At 46.5% G+C, this 19188-nt stretch overlaps 2 protein-coding genes across 3 annotated transcripts; both read left to right on the forward strand.

Moving 5' to 3' along the window:
- The first annotated feature begins 7858 nt into the window (after nucleotides 1-7858).
- LOC149342118 (cuticle protein 10.9-like) lies at nucleotides 7859-9288 on the forward strand. Of its 2 annotated transcripts, XM_089542104.1 has the most exons (4): nucleotides 7859-7870; nucleotides 7976-8029; nucleotides 8824-9183; nucleotides 9229-9288. In XM_089542104.1, the coding sequence occupies exons 1-4, from the start codon at nucleotides 7859-7861 to the stop codon at nucleotides 9286-9288; spliced, it is 486 nt and encodes a 161-aa protein (XP_089398230.1). The 2 variants fall into 2 exon arrangements, with proteins under 2 accessions (XP_089398230.1, XP_089398229.1); XM_089542103.1 differs by having other exon boundaries at nucleotides 8824-9288.
- An 8247-nt stretch (nucleotides 9289-17535) lies between these two features.
- LOC149342119 (cuticle protein 16.8-like) lies at nucleotides 17536-18835 on the forward strand. The gene is made up of 3 exons (XM_089542105.1): nucleotides 17536-17547; nucleotides 17653-17706; nucleotides 18371-18835. The coding sequence occupies exons 1-3, from the start codon at nucleotides 17536-17538 to the stop codon at nucleotides 18833-18835; spliced, it is 531 nt and encodes a 176-aa protein (XP_089398231.1).
- The last annotated feature ends 353 nt before the right edge of the window (nucleotides 18836-19188 follow it).

Here is a 19188-nt window from a genome sequence, read left to right on the forward strand (position 1 = left end):
CCCCCGCTTAAACGGCGGCAGCTATCCCTTGGGCAGCGGCCGCGTCTTCAGCCAGCTGGAGGAGCTTGGTCTGTGTCGCCGGGTCGGGGCTGAGCAATACAGCCTTCCAATGAGCAGAGACGGTAATGAACTGACTCGCGGGTAGGGACTGAGGGCAGGTCCAGATCATATGATTTAGATCGGCTTTACTATCACAATTTTTGCATTTGTCTGAGTAGAGTCCTTCCGAATAGAAGCTACCTAATTGGGAATTTGGATAGGTGTTAGTTTGAAGTTTACGCCATGCTTTGGCCTGTTGCTTGGAGAGCGTCCCGGTAAAATTTTTCCGACGCATGGTGCCGACAACTACAACTACTACTACTACGACGCCCACGGCTTTTCGACGGAAAGAGCTGTGTACGGTGTCGCCTAATATACTTTTTACTGTGAGCAGCTAACTCGCACCATTTCAGCAATTCTGCTGGCGCTTGAAGATACAATTTCCGGACATGTCATAGCAAAAAAAAACGATATAATAATTAATTTTGACTCTTATAAGTGTGTCTGCTTTATAAATGGACTTTTTACCACCTCACTTCGAGTGCTCACAAGTTAACACTTTGGCGCCTTTACAGATGGAATCAATACACCTCCAATGGGCAAATATAGAAAACCTTTCGGCGTTTCATTCTGTTTGTAAATTCTAGAACTCATGAACAAAAACTGACTGGTGGTTTAGCGTTGCTGAGCACGATATATTGGACGAAATCACGGATTTTGCAGCTGTATACGCCACCACCACTTTCGTCTAAACGCGATTGAGATGTCCAATGACACAGGAGCCTGTAATGCGTATTTCGTTTCCTCAAAATCAACGAAGTCTAACGCTGCGCCGGATTTCAGGAAAAACAAAGGAACATAATTGCCTCAATTTGTAAGTGGACGCCCCTCTAACCCTGCTTACTCTCCTTTCCCCTCATCTATCCGAGAGAGCTGGGAGACTGCCCGGCTCGGCTGCTAGACGTTAGAGAGCCAAAGAGCCCTCGTCGCTAGGGCACGAGCTGCCAGCCACAGGGGTCCCTTACTAGGGACCTCTCCTAGAATTTGTAAGGAGATGACCCTTAAGGCCAGTCCTCGCTCTCTCAAGTAAATGGCCTAAATAAATGTTTCCCACCAGCACCACCGGCCCTGCGTACTCACAGCGCGATTAAGGCGGCCACAGACCACGTTACACTCGCTACTCAGAAGCTTTACAGAGACGGACGGCGCTGAACGCGGGGAGTCCCTTTAGAAATTTGGTTTAAGGGGCTGTAACGTCGCAAAGCGACTCAGGCTATGAGAGATGCCGTATCGAAGTGCTCCGGAAATTCCGACGACCTGGGGTTGTTTAGCGTTCACTGACATCGCACAGTAAACGGGCCTCTAGAATTTTGTCTTCTTCAAAATTCGACCTCCCCGCGGCTGAGGTCGAGCCCGCGTCTTTCGGGTCAGCAGCCGAGCGCAATAACCACTGAGCCACCGTGAAATGCTTTCGCTCTAAAACTGTTGAAGCCTGCGAAATAAATTTCTGTTTCTTTCATCAAATGTACTGAAATATTGGTGAATAAAACATTCTATATTCCAGCAAGCTTGATGTGCTTGATATATTATAAAAATAAAGTTTTCGCGTGAAATATTAGCACATTCTGCCCTACCAGTCGTCCATACCATCACAAATCATCCCTGCCGCACGGCATTCCTCTGAGCTGTGGTGTCGACGGGAGCAGTGTTTCCGCCTTACAATACAGGGGATAGCGATGAAATCCGACTTATCGACGCTGCCCTTCAGTAGTGATTACTGTCCTTATCCCACGCCGAATATAGTGACCACATTTAAATACGAATGGCTCGGTCTCAGCCACGAGTTCAGCTTGCGCCGTGGTAATTCCTTTCAGAGAAGTCAATATTAATCATTTGAATTCGCATCTGACATCGTCTAACTAGACAGCATTGGCCACTCATCGTGCGACTATGCATTACATCTGCCCATAAATACCCCATAAATGGGCTGTGTTCTGCGATTCACTAGTAGCCCTACAATGTCTCAATTCTGCGTCATTCCATGGCAACCCCAAGAAACTATTAGCGGAGATAAGACGTCTACAACACCGAGCCCTAGAAGAGTGCCACTACATCATCTTCTTGCGGCTTTCAGGACACAGTGGCATTTCGGCAACGTCTTCGGTAACGGTGCAGCTCGACCGGCCCATGCCGATGCCAACATTATCCGGACACCAGCGACAAGAGCCCCCTGACCAAGACATCTCGAGTGCTTGGTCGAAACGTGACTATCGACATAATCTACCCTGGAAACACGGCACACCATTTGCACCGCCTCGACCCCTTACTTCAACTCTATCTATCCTCCGGTCTATCCCGCTGCGAGGATACGCTGCTGTGTCGTCGCCTGTGGCTGGGAGTGGCGTTTACGAATGCCCACTTCCACTTAATCGCAATGGCATACCCTCTTGCGCGTAAGAACTACGTGTGTGATGAGACAATCGAGCACCTATTTTGTGACTTCCCCCGTTTTAAGCGTGAGCGTGTAATCCTGGCTGTAAAGCTTCGGCGCTTGGATCCTGGTCGCCTTACAGAAGACAAGATTCTGGGTCGTTCATCTAAGAAGCCAGCTGAGAAGACGCTTTTAAAGTTTTTAACATACTTAGGGTTCAGTCCAAGGTTATAAGCATTCAGTGTGCGCCCTGTGCACGTTATTAGCAATGGCCTACGGAGACGTGAAAAATTGATTTGCCATTCCCCTCTCCCCTTTTTTTCTCCTCCTCCGTTCCCCTCCTCACATTGAGGGTAGCATACTAGGCGTGGCCCAGTTAACCTCCCTGCCTTTCCGCTCTTCTTTTTCTCTCTCTTCCCCTCTGGGAAAATTTTAAATCCACCGCGATATTTAGGCGCCCTATACGCCGCCTAGACATCCCGGAAACAGTTAAACAAAATGCTTTCTCTACAGCACATGTGTTATATTAGTATTTAAGACCAGGTAATGCGTAGTTTTATATCTGTGCAGACGCACCCAGGACATCTTTTAAATAAATTAAGCCACATATCTTATAAAAGTACTTCTACACTTACGCATGCGCTGTGCAGGGTGTTTCACTTGAGATTTTTTAGAATTAGAGAAAATCAATTCTGTTGCGGAAGCAACAGTACGCTAGGTGTGAGCGATTTCGCGGCACCCCGGAGAGCCCCAAATGCTCATGCACGAGGAGCGAGTAACGTCATAGCAGCGCGGAGCCGCCGCCGACTCCTCCGCTGCACGGGTGGTTCAGAGCACATGTTTTCCGGTGATGCATCCAAAATTTGCTGTTTCACAGTGTCGAGGGGAACCGCATTTCGGAATTTTAAAAACTAAGTAGCACATTCTTGACATCACTCATTCACAGCTTCAATTAAGCAGGCGGTCAGGTGTAGTACAACGCCGCAAGATTTCATGCTAACATCACATTTCCTCAGCTCATGCCGCGTAAGGTTTTTATATTCACCTCATTGCAGATCATCAACTCACCCCGTGCTCTTCTGTGCTGTGCGCTCAGAGAGAGCGAGTCGCCATGCAGCACCAAACCAATCGCTTTGCAGCATCTATGTCGCTGAACTTGCCCTTTACGGATTCTATCAGTGGTCGCATTTGCACGATGGCTCGAGTAATCCCTCTGCTCCGCAACACCTGACTATGAACACTACCTTCTGTGTCGGCTTGCCAAATCACTGCCTCATATTTATTGTGTCTGCCTCGAAAGCGCTTGAAAACGCAGGATTGTGGCTTCTGTCAACAACACGCCCTGGCAAAGTACTGCACATTAGGCGCGTGGTCGGAAAGCAGATCTAATCGCCATGGCATGAAAGCTGCTCTTTACGAACTATGAACTTGACTACCTCTTTGGAACACGCTCGGTAACAACCAGCCTGTATTTCTTAATTACACCGATCCATTGTGTGCATCCATACCCATTATGGTTCCCTCAACGCGCTATCGTTAAGGCGGTTAGGTCGCGTCGTAGACGTCATTGACTATGAGCGAAAAATCCGCGAAACATTCTCACAGAAGTAACCTCTGAGGCAGGTGGGCCACCTCCGTCAACTGACCTTGTAGGGTCATCACAATGTGCCCACTGGAATGTGAGTAAACTGCCCACCGTGGCAGGGGGCAGTTAAAGGAGTGATTGGTCACTCGGGAAGAGCAACCTGGGTCGCGCAAAGTCCACAGGTGGCAGCACCTGCCATCCCAGGGCAGTTGCGCATTCGTTAACCGCTGCAGCGCTGCGCCAGGAGGGATGTGAGGACCCCGAGAGTTCTGTGAATGTAAAGTAGAGGATAGCAAATTGTGCATATATGGCAATTAACACATCACGTTACCGCGCCACACCCTTAAGGAGGACATATTATGTGCGCCCTCTAACATTTTAATACAAAAATATTGATGCAGGATTGTAATACAGAGCAGGAATGAGTTACAATAGAAAGTAAATAAGGTAGGCTAGAATGTCTATCTAAATCAAACAATAATAATCTCCTGCCAAGGACAGCAGACGTCAGCATCGTGATTTCGCAGCGCTAAAATCTGCGGAGCTCTACCAGAAAGCAAATCCATGCTTATGTTGGGGCGGTTCGGAAGGTAGGTTAAAAGCAAGTAATACTTTTGTACAAAGTATGGGCCTTGTTTATTTAATATTAAGTAGGTAAAACAGAGAAGCCAAGAGAGAAATTTAACAGCGAGGGCAGTACTTACTCTTTCAAGATCCCCATATTCAGTTCGATACTTTGACTGCTTTCCGTTGCATGCACGTAATAGTTTGATTTCCGTACATTTTATTGCTTCCTGTTTTCGTGTTATCCTTGCACGAGGTTTTCAAGAAGTTCTAAAATACGACAAAAATAGCAGATATTTCGTAAATATCACCCGTCTGGTTGTACTTGTACACACAACTGCAATGTATGACGGCTGCTATTTCGCGACGAAGATGACCCTTTCTTCACTCAATATATTTTTTCCCTTTCTACAACTTCAGTTCGACTCTCAGTCATTGAGACTTTTATTCTTCCTAATCTTGATCGTTGTATCTCTCCCGGCATTTTACATCTTATCTTGTGCCTTGACGCAAAAAAATGCGCTGGGCTGGATTGTATCCGAAACACCTTCCTTGCACTTTGTTCGCTTTGGTCAGCTCGATATCTCTCAATTATTTTTCAAAAATCTCCTTATACTGGCATTGTCCCTTCCTCATGGAAACTCGCCAATGTACTCTTTCTCGATCAATCCGGCAACAAACAACTTCTTTCTAACTATAGGCCGATCTCTTTTGCTGCACATTCATTTATGATCCCAGAGAACATTATTTATAAACTCATTATAAAATTTCTTGAAGCGACTAATCTTCTGTCAAAGGGCTCAACACCGGTTTCGCAAGGTGTTTAGTTCAGTGACTCAGTTAACCGAATTCGCACATGACATTCTTCTCACCATAGATGCTGGTAACCAAATCGATGCCATATTCATCGATTTCTCAGAAGCTTTCGACACGCTCCTTCACTCTGAATTGTTAAGCAAACTAAAAGTAATTCTCAATAACTCTCAACTCATTGACTGGATTACCGATTTCCTCTCGCACCGCTCCCAGTCTTTTCGCTCTAAACCTGTCGATTCTTCCTTAGCCGATGTAACCACAGGTGTTCCCCAAGGCTGTGTCCTGGGCCCTTTCCTGTTTTTACTGTACATTAATGGTTTACCTGACAGTATAACCTAAAAGTACAATACGCCGATGATTGCATATTGTACCACATGATCCACTCTGTCAACGATCACCACCTTCTGAATGAGTCTTTTTGTATGTTCCGTGATTGGTGCAATACGTGGCAGATGGGCATCAATTTCAGCAAAACAGTAGTCATGTCTTTCACCAACCACCTAAAAATTGCTAATTGCGACTATGCATGACTTCAAAAGGCACATGAATATAAATATCTTGGCGTCGTTTTTTCTCACAATATGAGATGGTCAAAACACATGGATTACATCACAGCTTAAGCTCTTAAAAAAAGTAGGTTACTTGAGGTGCACAGTACGGGATGCTTCTAAAGAGGCCAAATTGCTCACGTACAAAACTTCTATTTGCATTATTCTTTTATACGCTTCTCATGTTTGGAATCCATACAAGCAATGTGAAATTGATCAAATAGAATCTGTACAACGAAGAAATGTGAGATTTATTTTCCGCCGCTACGACTTTCATTTTCCACCCTTATCTGCGATGCCTTCGAGAAATTTAAGCCCGCTCGAATCCCGCCGGAATACTGAGTCCTTAAAATTTCTTCACTCAATAGCCCATTTTGCTAATTGCCTTTCAGAGGGTCAGCGTATCTCGTTTTCAAGACCATATACAACCAGGAGCCGTCATGATCTTATTATCCAACATTTTTTGGCCCTTACTAATGTTTTCAAGTACCACCCTTTTCCGCGCATTGTGCAGATTTGGAACTCTTTTCATGGCAACATTAATGCATTATCAATTTCTGATTTTGCGTCAGCAATTCTGTCGTAGCAGCGTACGATGCTGTTTTCAGCGTTTATATCTGTATTGTAATTGTATCATGTACCCTTTTATGCGTGGAATTATTCCACATTTTATGTACCCTTCCCTGCTATAGCCCCTAGAATGGAGATGCAGTATTTTCAAATAAAATAAAAGTAGAAGATCAGCGAGACCTTCTTCAACAAAATCAATTCAACAATAGTTGCACGAGGTTTTCTTCTCTCCTTTCGTTTGGAAAACAAATCTGACTACTTCGTGCGTAAGCAATTCTCGCGCAAACAGTATGGTATAGAGGATGAACATTGTTTTAGCCATCCTTGCAGGACTCACTGAGACACTAACTGCTGCTCAGTGGCAAGCATATAATAATAAAAACACTTCGTGCCGCCAATGATGCCTTGTGCAAGACAAATATCGTAACTGCATACAGGCAAGTGGTCTCTATGAGTGTGAGCTTCCCATTCACTCGTTCCTGCACGCCAGCGGTATAAGCGGTACGCATGGTCGTCTTAGAACAAACCTTGGGCTCTATGTTTTACTTTTCTCACCTCCAGGGGATTGCGGATAGCCTCCGTGAAACATTTTCAACCTGACAGCATTCTAGTACTGATGTGTGGCGCAAAATCAGTGCTCTACTTAGGAAACAAAAAACTATATGTAACTTAACAAAGCTGCAAACTTTAATTTTAATTCAGCGCACCACTTAATGCAATTTGATAACCGTATTCTTCCACTCTATAGGTTAAATACTTAAAATAGCTATATACGGCTCACTGCGTGCACAGATACCCTTAACAATCCGCTTTCTTAGCCGCATACTTGCTAGGCACAACCAAGAATGCGACGACATTGAAACACACTGACGAGGACAAAGGGTCATTGGTTTGCACAGACATGCCCCGGATAATTTTTTTCTGGCACCTGCAGTACAGAAAGGAAGATATATTGACGGAAAGTACCGGCCATGTTAAACCCTCCAAGGAAAAAAGAAAGAACTAGAATAAAGAACTGCCCAAACAAGAGTCAGTGACTTTCCCCTGCCTTACGAAACGGCGCACGTCCAGCAGCTGAGGGGCGAGGGCGATGCAGTATCGGGCGGCGCACCCTCTCGCCCTTATAATACACATGATTACTATCTTCATTAATGCTGTGCTTTGTGATATCCACTCGCACTCACTCCGCATTGCAGCGTTTCTGGAATGCGCCTTGGGTCCAGTATAAAAGTGAGTCCCTTCGCTGAAGAGGGCCAGTCTTGTACTCATCTCGAAAGAGCAACACCACTCATTCAAACATCCACCATGTTCTCCAAGGTGCAGTGAAATGTCCTTGTAACTCTTGCGGTGGCTAGTTTTTCTTCATAGTTCCGACGGCATGAAACTTTACGGTATACTCACTCACATTACGTCCCTTTGCAGGTCCTCCTCTGCTGCCTTGTGGCTATTGCTGCTTCTGCTCCTGTTGAGGAATTCGTGAGTTGCTATTTGTGTTTACACTTCTTTGGAAGCGTGGGCTATGCTCAATTTTGTTTCGAAACATCGGAAGCGAATTTTTTACAGCTTATCCTCCGCATGATCTCCAGGTGGTATTGAGTTTAGACACACCCTACAACACTTTCTAATAGCTGTGATGTTTTAAGAGGAAAGAAAAATTGTAAACCAGCATTCTGACAGCGTTTGTAACCTCTCCTATGAAAACCAGCACCGAGTTACTTATGCAGCTTAGCATACACCGGTAGCGCACGGGGATTAAAGTGATTTTTTTCAGTTCCTTTTCCAGTAGAACTTGTGCAAAAGCATATTCCAAGTTCTTGTTTCGTTGTGTAAAACATACTGAATTACAGCCTATCCTCATATTGCGTAAGGTATCAGGACATGTGCCAGATCCTGATGTGTTTTGTATTAAAGGCTTTAGCTAACATCTACATTTACTTAATTGACTCTCGAACCGCAAAGATTTGGTCCATGTTTTACAAAAGAGCATGTTTCATATGGGGCAGCCGGCACTAATTGGAGCTTTGAAGTAAGAGGCAATAGAGGCTGCACGTATTTTCGGCTTAAGAGACCGAGAAAGGGAATTAAATTGATGCCTAGAGCGATACAAAACTGCGCGAAGACGACGGGACAAAAGAAAGGCACGAATACACACACACAAAGCGCAGTTTTGTCCCGTCGTCTTCGCGCAGTTTTGTTTCGCTCTAACCATGAACCGACTAGCCCAACATCATGTCTTAAATTGATGCCCTCGGTTGGTTTCACTCTTACAGCCACCACAGCCATACACCTTCAGCTATGACAGCACCGATGAGTTCGGCACCCGCCTGACCCGCGAGGAGACTGGTGACGCCAACAACAACAAGGTCGGCTCCTACAGCTACACCGACGCCGCCGGCATTACCCGTACCGTCAAGTACACCGCCGACGCCGAGGGCTTCCACGCCACCGTTGAGACCAACGAGCCCGGAACCAAGACCTCCAACCCAGCCGACGCTCTATACACTTCCGCCGCCGTCGAGGTCGCCCCAGTCGCTGCCGCCCCAGTCGTGGCCAAGCCCGTTGTCGCCGCCGTGAAGCCAGTCGTCGTCCAGGCTGCTCCAGCCCCAGTCGCCGTCCACGCCGTGCACCCAGCCCAGTTCACCGTGGCTGCCACCCCCTTCACCTACGGCCACCAGTTCGCCCCAGTCGCCGTGGTCCACCCACACCCCTTCACCCTCGGCAAGGCCAAGGCTTAAGCCAAGATTCATCGTAGACCACACGGACACATACAAGACCAGTAGTCTTTACACGAACACACACGTTTATCTCATCAGGAAGCTGAGGTCAGAATCCTCAATTTGCAGCCTTATATTGTTGTTAGACGCTACAGTTGATGCTCGGCAAAAGGAATTTATCCACTGTTACGGTTGAAAAAGAAAATTTAAATAAAGACAATTTATTTCAATTGCCAGTCTTGTGTCAGTTTGGTAATGACAATTGCAGATATGTTTTCTCCTACGATGAAGTATTGTGGATAGCTCGTATTCGCTTTTTGTGTTATTGGCCATTCTCTTCTCTATATATACGAAAAATAGACTTGTAACTCTCCGCAGCTTACTCGTACCATTTCAGCAATTCTTCATGGCTGATTCTTGTGAGTTTCCGGACATATCATAGCAAAATAAATAATAGAATAATCTTGACTATGATAAGTATATCTGCTTTATAAATGGGCTTCTTTCTTTCCATCCTAATACATGAGATCACAAGTAAACACTTTAGTACCAATACATGGGATGATTACACCTCCAACGTGGAAATATCGATATGCTTTCCTCTTTAGATTCTGTTTGTATATTCTAGAGTGGATGAGTAAAAAATTGCTGGCGATTTATCACTGCTGAGCACGAATAATGTGAGAAAGAGAGAGAGAGAGTAAACTCTATTCATATAAAGTAATTAAGCGTGTGGTTCGCCCAGGTACGGGAAACCATTGGCGAATATGGCCCTCTAAGCCTGACCGATCATCTTGCGCTGAAGGGGGAGCTCTGCGTGTGCCAGCTTTAGCTTCCACTGCTCGTGGTTCAGTTCCTGCAAACTGTTCGCTTGCATCTGATACTCCAGACTCTGGATGGATGAAAAAAAACTGTATTGCTGATAAATTTAAAGTGTTCTTGACCCTTACGGGTCAGTGGGAGCCGTGGTCGATCCTTGTTCCAGGATGCCGCACTTGACTACTGCCATCGTGGCTCGGCATCGTTGCATTTCCTCGTCCTCGCTGGCCACCAAGAGCGCCAACTGCATCACACTCGGGTGGTTTATTGTTGGCTCTAAGTCTGCCTTAGTGGAGGTCCATGTGACATGCTCTAGTGTAGACTTACCCTGATACCACGGGCATTCGTCTGCATATTGTTACGTGGCGAGCGCTCCGTCCCGCGCCACTGCCAGCTTCGTCTTCGTCACACTACCCGGGGCCTCCGAGCGATCGTCCCGATCGGTAACGAAGAGATGGCGGAATGGAGATGGTCTTGAGTGGGGGGTTGAACAGTATGTAGAAGATGGTGCAGTGCTGGCCGCCACGAGGAGAAAGATGAGAGAATGAGTCCCGGTCCACGAACCATCCGGGCCGTAGGGTGCCAGGAGCTGACGGCCGAGGTCTCTGGACGCACCGAACGGCAGAGGCAGGGGGACGGTGTCTTCACGTTTGGGTCTTGGGTCAGTGGGGTCTTGGGTCGGTGGGGCTTTGGGTCGGTGGGGCTTTGGGTAGGTGGGGCTTTGGGTCGGTGGGGTCTTGGGTCGGTGGGGTCTTGGGTCCGTCGGTTCTTGGGTCGTCGTGTCGTGTGGTCCGGGCGGGGGACGGGGCTGGGGTGAGCGTCGAGGTTGGTTCAGGTCGGGCGGGCTGGGGCACGGCCGTGCGGCGCTGACCAGGTACTCACGGCCGACGTCCACGGCAGGTCCAGGACGCGGAAGCTCCGTGACCAGGATGGCGATGAAGGAACCCCAGCACCTCACACCAAATGTTACGTGGCGGCCAGCCGAAGAATGAGACGTGGTGAACCATGAGCAAGAGATGATTTGTTGTTGTTGTTGTAGCCTACGACAGAATGGCACATACCCACTCTGGGGGATCGGCCAAGAATCAGGTGGAAAAGGTTGGTATTCACCTGTACGTAGTAAAGGCAAAAGGAAAGCACACGGGAGAGGAACACCGGGGGAGTCAACCACAAGAAGGGCACGGAGAGATGATTTAATGGCCGCTGGCCTAGCGCAAGCGCTCAGTCCCGCGCCACTGCCAGCTTCGTCTTCGTCACAATATTATGTAGGGAAAATCATGTGTAGGTTTGGAGGTGCGGGTAGGTACCTGTTTGTAGTCTGCGCCAGTCTACCGCCTTCCCTTTGGTGTGCCTTTTGTATGGGGCAGGGAAGCGTTTCCGCTGACCCCTGTAATGATAGCGGATATCTGAGTACGGGGGGGTAACTGGGTCAAAGATGCCCGTGGTGCAAAGTGTTGAGACCGCTCGGTTGAAGTACCCTCGAGCTAACTCGCCTGCTGCTACGTTATAAACCGCGATTACCCGCACAATGGAGAAATAGCCTCGGCTGATCACATGATGCGGGCTTGCCAACTAGATCCCGCTATCAACCCTATACCAAACCCAGACCCGGGGCAATGGGAGGTCATTCTGCTCAGCGGAGACCCTGATCACCAGCGCGGACTGGCACGCAGGGTCCTCGCTGCGCGCAAGCCAGTGGACTGCCCGAATAGGAGGGCCACCCAGAAGACCTTGAATCTCCTTGGGCAATAAAGGAGTTTTTCTCCTCCTTCTCCTCGCTTTACGTTGCTTGGGGCAGTTCCAACCCATGAGAAGGACGTGCGAAAGCACTGTTTATTGCACGTGTACACCACCGCCACGTCCCTCTAAACGGTATGCTGGTAAGACAGCTACACTTCTTTCCTTTCCTCAGAATCAACGGAGCATAAAGTTCCGCCGGTTTTCAGAAATGAAAGGCACATAATTGCCTCATTCTGCAGGTGGATGCCTCCGCGTACTCACAAGGGCGATTGAGGTGTCCACTGACCCAGTGACCCAGTTACACTCCCTACTCAGAAACTTTACACAGATGGACGGCGCTGAAAAACAAGCAGCCCGGTTCAAAGTGTTTTCACTCTAAAGCTGCCGAGGCTGAGAAATTAATTTATGTTTTTTTGCCCGGCGGTAGTGAAACATTAGTGAAGAACGAAACATTCTAAATGCCAGCAAGCTTTATGTGATTGATCTGTTACAAAAAAAGAACGTGAGAAATTTGCTGGCGAAATATTACCACCCTCTGCCCTACCAGTCGTCCATCCCATCACAGTTCACCCCTGCCACACGACATACCTCTGCGCTATGATGTTGGCGGGAGCCGTGTGTTCGCCTTACAATACAGGGGATAGCGATGAAATCTGATTATTGACATTGTTCTTTCAATAACAATTACTCCCTTACTGCACGCCGAATGTAGTGAACAGATTTATGTATATACGGATGGCTCGGTCTCGGCTACCAGTTAAGCTTGCGCCGTGGTATTCATCGGATAAAATACAATATTAATCAATTAATTTCGCATCGGAAATCCTCTACCGGGACAGAATCGGCCGTTCTTCGTGCGGCTATGCAGTATATCAGTCCACACAGACGCCATAAATAGGCTGTGTTCTGCGATTCAGAAGCAGCCCTACAATGTCTCAATTCTGCCTCACTCCATGGCAACTACGAGCAACTATCAGCGGAGGTAAGACATATACTGCACCAGTCCCTGGAAGAGGACCGGAACATCATCTGCCTGCGGCTTCCAGGACACAGTGGCATTGTCGGCAACGACTTAGATAACGAAGCTGCTCGAACGGCCCACGCAAGTTCCAACATTATCCAGATACCACTGACAAGAGCCGACGGAGCAAGACATCTCTGAGTGCTTGGTCGAAACAAGACTTTAGCTTCAAAGTCTACCTCGAAAACCTCCTTGACTCTTTACTTCAACTCAGTCTACCGTCCTGCCTCTCCCGCTTCAATGCTACGCTGCTGTGCCGCCTGTGGCTGGAAGTGGCATTTAAAAATGCCTACTTCCACTTAATCGCAATGGTAGACTCTCCTGCGTGTGAGAACTGCGTTTGCGATGAGACAATTTAGCACTACTTTGTGAGTGCCCTCCTTTTGAACGTGAGCGTGTGCTCCTGGTTGCAAAGCTCCGCCGCTTGGATCCTTGTCCCCTACAGAAACCAAAATTCTTGGTTGTTGAACTAAACCTTCGTTTAATAAGAAAGCTGTGAAGATCTTTTATTTAATTCTTAACGTACTCTGGATAGAGTATAAGTTATGAACTGTGCGCCCCGTGTAGACAATTAGCAATGGACATGGAAAAATTGGTCTTCTAATACCCCCTTCCTTTCGTTTCTCTCCCTTCATTCCCCTCCCTACATTCAGTGTAGCATTTTAGATGCCGCCCAGTTAACCTCCTTGCCTTTCTGTTCTTCTTTCTCTCTCTCTTCAGGCCTACATTCCGCCAAAAATCACGGAAACAGTTAAGCAATATGCTTACTCGACAGCGAATATGTTAAATTAGTATTTAAGTCCAGGTAATGCGTATTTTTTATATTTGTTGGTGCAGATGCTCCCAGCACATCTTTTTAACAAATTAACAAACGTATCTGATAAAAGTACCTGTACACTTACGCACGCACTGCGCAGGGTGTTTCACCTGAGATTTTTTTGCAATTTTAGAAAGTGGATATTTGAGTTAGATGAGAGCTCTTTCCCCCGTAGCATTGTCAACTGTGTACTACGTCACAATAAAGCTAAGCTAAGGCTGCTTAACCAATGTTGAATAGTGAACTTTTCAATTTTCCCTGTTAAGCTCCTTAATAACTGAGGTGTGTAGTCCACCATAAGCAATATCCATATCGGGGTTCCAAAAGAATTTCCAAAACGAGGTTACCGTCGGCGCTATGGCTCAACAAAATTCCGCTACTTTGACAAGTTGTGTGCATTGTAATGGTTCCTTTGCCTGCTAGTTTGACCATAGCGCTTGTATTTTAGGCGATGTAGCAAAAATTTATTAACAGTGTCGAAGGTAACCCTGTTTTCAAAGTTATATTACTAACACGGATACTGCTCAGAAACCAACAGTATTACAAAAAATTAACTGCTGAATATTAGTTAACCAGGATACTGCATACAGGAAGTTTTGGAGTCATATGTTAAAGGTTAATGCCCCCTCCCCCCTCCGTTGAATATAGTAACCAAATTTAACTGCGATAAGCTATATCTCGTAATATTTCGCTGCGAGCATGAATGAACAAGATTCACTATTTATGCATGGAGGTGATTAAACTTCTCGCCGGAATATAGAAAACCTTTTGCTTTTATCGACGCTGTTAAGAATGAAAGGCCTATCGCACCGCTTCCTGCAACAGAAAACAAAAATGATATTAGTTCGGCTGCTTACTGGCAAGACAAATATTAACTGCCCTATCTGTACTGAAGCGAACCTCGAACATTGTTTTTTATTGCGTAAAGCGGCTACTCAATCATTTCGTATCGCTTACCACCTTTCCCTCTCCCTCAATAGGGTGGCTTTACTCGGGTCTGACCACCTTGATGACCTTAGCACCCTTGTATTCCAAGCGAAAGAGCATTAAGGTGCTTAATTTGTTTCCGCAAACAAAGTTTTTTTTTTTTTTTTAACAGAACAGCACATGCTTGACATCACTCATTTCATGAATTTAGTTAAGCAAGCTGTCAGGTGTAGTACTTCGCCGCAAGATTTCATGTTAAAATCTTATCTCCCCAACTGATGCGGTGTAAGTTACTTATGTCCACAACATTGCAGATGATATGCTAACTCTGTGGACTCCTGTGTTGTGCACTCAGAGAGGGCGAGTTACACTGCAGCACCAAACTAATCCCTTTGCGGCATCTCTGGCGCTTAACCTGTCCTTGACGGATTTCAATCAGTGGGCGCGTGTGCACGATGGGGCGAATAACCCCTCCGCTCCGCAGCAGCTAACTATCAATACTGTCTTCTATGTCGGCTTGACGAATGATTGCATCATATAGATTGTGTCTGCCTAGAACGCCTTACACAGCGCAGGACGATTGAACTGCTCTGGCTCCTCTCAGCAATAGGCACTGGAAAAGTGTTGCACATTAGGCCCGTGACCGAAAAGCAAATCTACTCGCCATGGCATAAAAGCCTTTTGCTGAACTCTACGAACCATGAACAGGACTACTGCATGGGAATACGCTCGGTAACAACCAGCCAGTTTGCCGATTTTAACCGATCAATTGTGTGCATCGATACCCATTACGGTCCTTCAAACGCGCTAGCGTCAAAGAAATTCTGTCGCAGGAAATCTGGCGTCGGCGTCATTGACCATCAGCGAAAAATCCTCGAAAATTTCTCAGAGAAGTAACCTATGAGGCGGGTGGGCCACTTCCGTCAACTGACATTGTGGTGTAATCACAATCTGCCCACTGGATTGTGAGCAAACTGCCCACCGTGGCAGGTGGCACATAAAGGAGTGATTGGTCACTCGGGAGGAGCAATCTGGGTCGCGCAAAGTCCACAGGTGGCAGCACCTGCCGTCCCAGCACAGTGGCGCATTGCTTAACCACAGCAAAACTGCGCCAGGAATGGTATGAGGACTCCAATGAATCTATGAATGTAAAGTAGAGAATGACAAATTCTGCATATATGGCAAGTAAAACATACGCTATTGCGTTATACCCTTAAGGCGGATAATATGTGTCCCCTCCAATTTTTAATAGAGGTATATTGATAAAGGATTTTTAATACAGAGCAGGATTGAATTAGAGTAAAAATAAAACAAGGTAGGTTGGAATATCTAACAGAAGCAAACAACAAGAATGTTCTGCGAATAGACATCTGCGTCACGATTTCGCGGCGCTAAAATCGGAGCTCTAACAGAAAGCAAATTTATGCTTATGTTGGGCGGGCCTAAAGTTATGTTAAAAGTAAGTAATACGTAATACTTTTGTGGAAAGTATCGGCTTCGTATATTTCAGAGTTTTGAGTAAAACAGACAAGCCGACAGAGAAATCGAACAGCGAGGGGCAGTACCTACTTTTTCATGATCTTGATCCCAGCTTCAATTCGATACTTTGTCTGCTCTGCGTTGCATTCAGGGAAAGGTTTTCTTTCCATGCATTTCATTGCTTCCGATTTCCGTAAGTTACCTTGCACCAAGTTTTTGAGAGGTTCAAGATTACGACTCCGCAAATATTTCGTAACGATGGGCCTTCTTGTTGTACTTGCACACATAACTGCAATGTACGACGGCTGCTATCTCGCGACAGAGATGACCCTCTGCTAGCTTAATACATTTTTATCTTTTCCCTAACTCCCTCTTCAGTAGGATATCAGCGAGACCTTCTTCAAACAAATCTAACATCAGTTGCGCGAGCTTTCCATCATTCGTTCCGGTTGCAAAAAAAAAAAAAATACGACCACATTGTGCGTAACGAATTCTCGAGCTAAAAAAGTGTGATTGTTTTAGCCATCCTTGCAGGAATCACTGAGAAAACAAGAATTTAAATATTGAAAGACTTCGTAAGGCCAGTGGTGCATTGTGCATGGCGAATATCGTAACTGCATACACGCAAGTGGTGTACGTGAGTGCGGGCAGCTAGTTAAATCGTTCCGTTAACTCGTCCCTTAAAACGAAAATTGCGCTGTCTGTTTTGCTTTTATCACTTCCACGTTGTCGCAAAGAGCCCCCGTGAAACATTTCTAACCCGAAGGCATTCTACGACTGTTGTGTGGTGACCCATCAGTGCTCTAGTCACGAAACAAAACTATTATTAACTTAACAGAGCCGCAACGTTTTAATTTAATTTATCAAACATGTAATACAATTTTATGAGCGTATTCTTCCGCTCAATAGGTGAAATACTTAAATTAGTAATATAAGGCTCACTGCGTGCACAGATATCCTTAATAAGCGCTTTCTTATCCGCATACATGCTAGGCACAACCAAGAATGCGACGGCATTGAAACACACTGACGAGGATAAAGGGTCATTGATTTGCACAGACATGCCCCGGATAATTTTTTTCTGGCACCTGCCCTGAAGAAAAGAAGACGTATTGACGGTAAGCGCCTGCCACGTTGAACCCTCCAAGAAAAAAAGAAAGAACGAGAATAAAGAACTGCCCAAACAAGAGTCAGTGACTTTCTCCTGCCTTACGAAACGGCGCACGTCCACCACCTGAGGGGCGAGGGTGGTGTAGTATCCGGCGGCGCCCCCTCTCACCCTTATAATACACGTGATTACTATCTTCATTAATGCTCTGTTTAGTGATACCCCTTCGCACTCACTCCGCATTGCAGTGTTTCAGGAATGCGCCTTGTGTCCAGTATAAAAGTGAGTCCTTTCGATGAAGAGGGTCAGTCCTGTTCTCATCTCGAAAGAGCAACACCACTCATTCAAACATCCACCATGTTCTCCAAGGTGCAGTGAAAAATCCTTGTAACTCTTGCGGTGGCTAGCTTTTCTTCATAGCTCCGATGGCATGAAAGCTCACGGTATACTCACCTACATGACGTCCATTTGCAGGTCCTCCTCTGCTGCCTTGTGGCTATTGCTGCCTCTGCTCCGGTTGAGGAATTCGTGAGTTGCTATTTGTTCTTATACTTGTTTGTGAGCGTGCACGCTTCTCAATTTTATTTCGAAGCATCGGAAGCGAATTTTCTGACACAATCTCTTCTCCGCATGGTCGCTCCAAGTGGGTCTTTAGTTTAGACACATCCTACCACACTCTATAATAGCTGGGATATTTTAAGAGTGCAGAAAATTTGTAAACCTGTATCACTGACAGCATTTCTAAACCTAAGCTACGAAAAACATCGGCGGATTTCTTAAGTAGCATAGTATACAAGGGTAGCGCACGGGAACTAAAGGTGATTTTTTTCAATTGTTTTTCGGGTAGAACTTGTGCAAAATAATATTACAAGGTCTTGTTGCGTTGTGTAAAACTTACTGAATTATAGCCTATCCTCATATTGCGAAAGGTATCAAGACATGCCCTACATCCTGATGTGTTTGGAATTAAAGAAGATAGCTAACATGTACATTTACTTAATATCACTGCTGGAACTCGAACTTCAAAGATTTTATGCAAGCTTTTTCATGTTTTGCAAGTCAGCATGTTTTACAAGGTGCAGGAGGCACTAATAGAAGCTTTGATTTATAAAACCGTTGACACTGTTATTTCGGATAAATGTATGAAGAAAGGCAGTTAAACTGATGCCCTCGTTTCGTCTAACTCCTACAGCCACCCCAGCCATACAGCTTCAGCTACGACACCACCGATGAGTTCGGCACCCGCCTGACCCGCGAGGAGAGCGGTGACGCCAACAACAACAAGGTCGGTTCCTACAGCTACACCGATGCCGCCGGCATTACCCGTACCGTCAAGTACACCGCCGACGCCGAGGGCTTCCACGCCACCGTTGAGACCAACGAGCCCGGAACCAAGACCTCCAACCCAGCCGACGCTCTTTACACTTCTGCCGCCGTCGATGCCGCCCCAGTCGCTGCCGCCCCAGTCGTGGCCAAGCCCGTTGTCGCCGCCGTGAAGCCAGTCGTCGTCCAGGCTGCTCCAGCCCCAGTCGCCGTCCACGCTGTGCACCCAGCCCAGTTCACCGTGGCTGCCACCCCCTTCACCTACGGCCACCACTTCGCCCCAGTCGCCGTGGTCCACCCACACCCCTTCACCCTCGGCAAGGCCAAGGCTTAAGCGAAGATTCGTCGTAGACCACACGGACACATACAAGACCACTCGAACTTACACGAACAAGCACACCATTATCAGGACACTGAAGTCAGAATCTCCCATTTACAGCCGTATTTTGTTGTTGCTCACTACTGTTGATGTTCAGCGTGGAAGTTTATCTGGTGTTAGCGTTGAAAAAGGAATTTTAAATAAAGACATTACTATTCAACTGTCAGGCTTCGTTTGTCAGTTTCATGATGACCAGCGAGCATCCTTCAGATGACAAAATTGACCCACAAGACTGCCTTCCCAGCCGTTTCTCACGAACTCCTGCTTGTTTACTGCTACTGCCAGGCTTTGCTACATTCCGTCTGTAT

This window comes from Amblyomma mixtum, chromosome 5, assembly GCF_055824585.1.
Source record: "Amblyomma mixtum isolate Tamu chromosome 5, ASM5582458v1, whole genome shotgun sequence".
NCBI classification, from domain to species: Eukaryota; Metazoa; Arthropoda; class Arachnida; order Ixodida; family Ixodidae; genus Amblyomma; species Amblyomma mixtum.

Coding starts and splice junctions, on each gene's coding strand:
- LOC149342118 (XM_089542103.1), top strand. Junction 8,030..8,823: donor CTGCTCCTGTTGAGGAATTC/GTGAGTTGCTAT, acceptor TCACTCTTACAG/CCACCACAGCCATACACCTT.
- LOC149342119 (XM_089542105.1), top strand. Junction 17,707..18,370: donor CTGCTCCGGTTGAGGAATTC/GTGAGTTGCTAT, acceptor TAACTCCTACAG/CCACCCCAGCCATACAGCTT.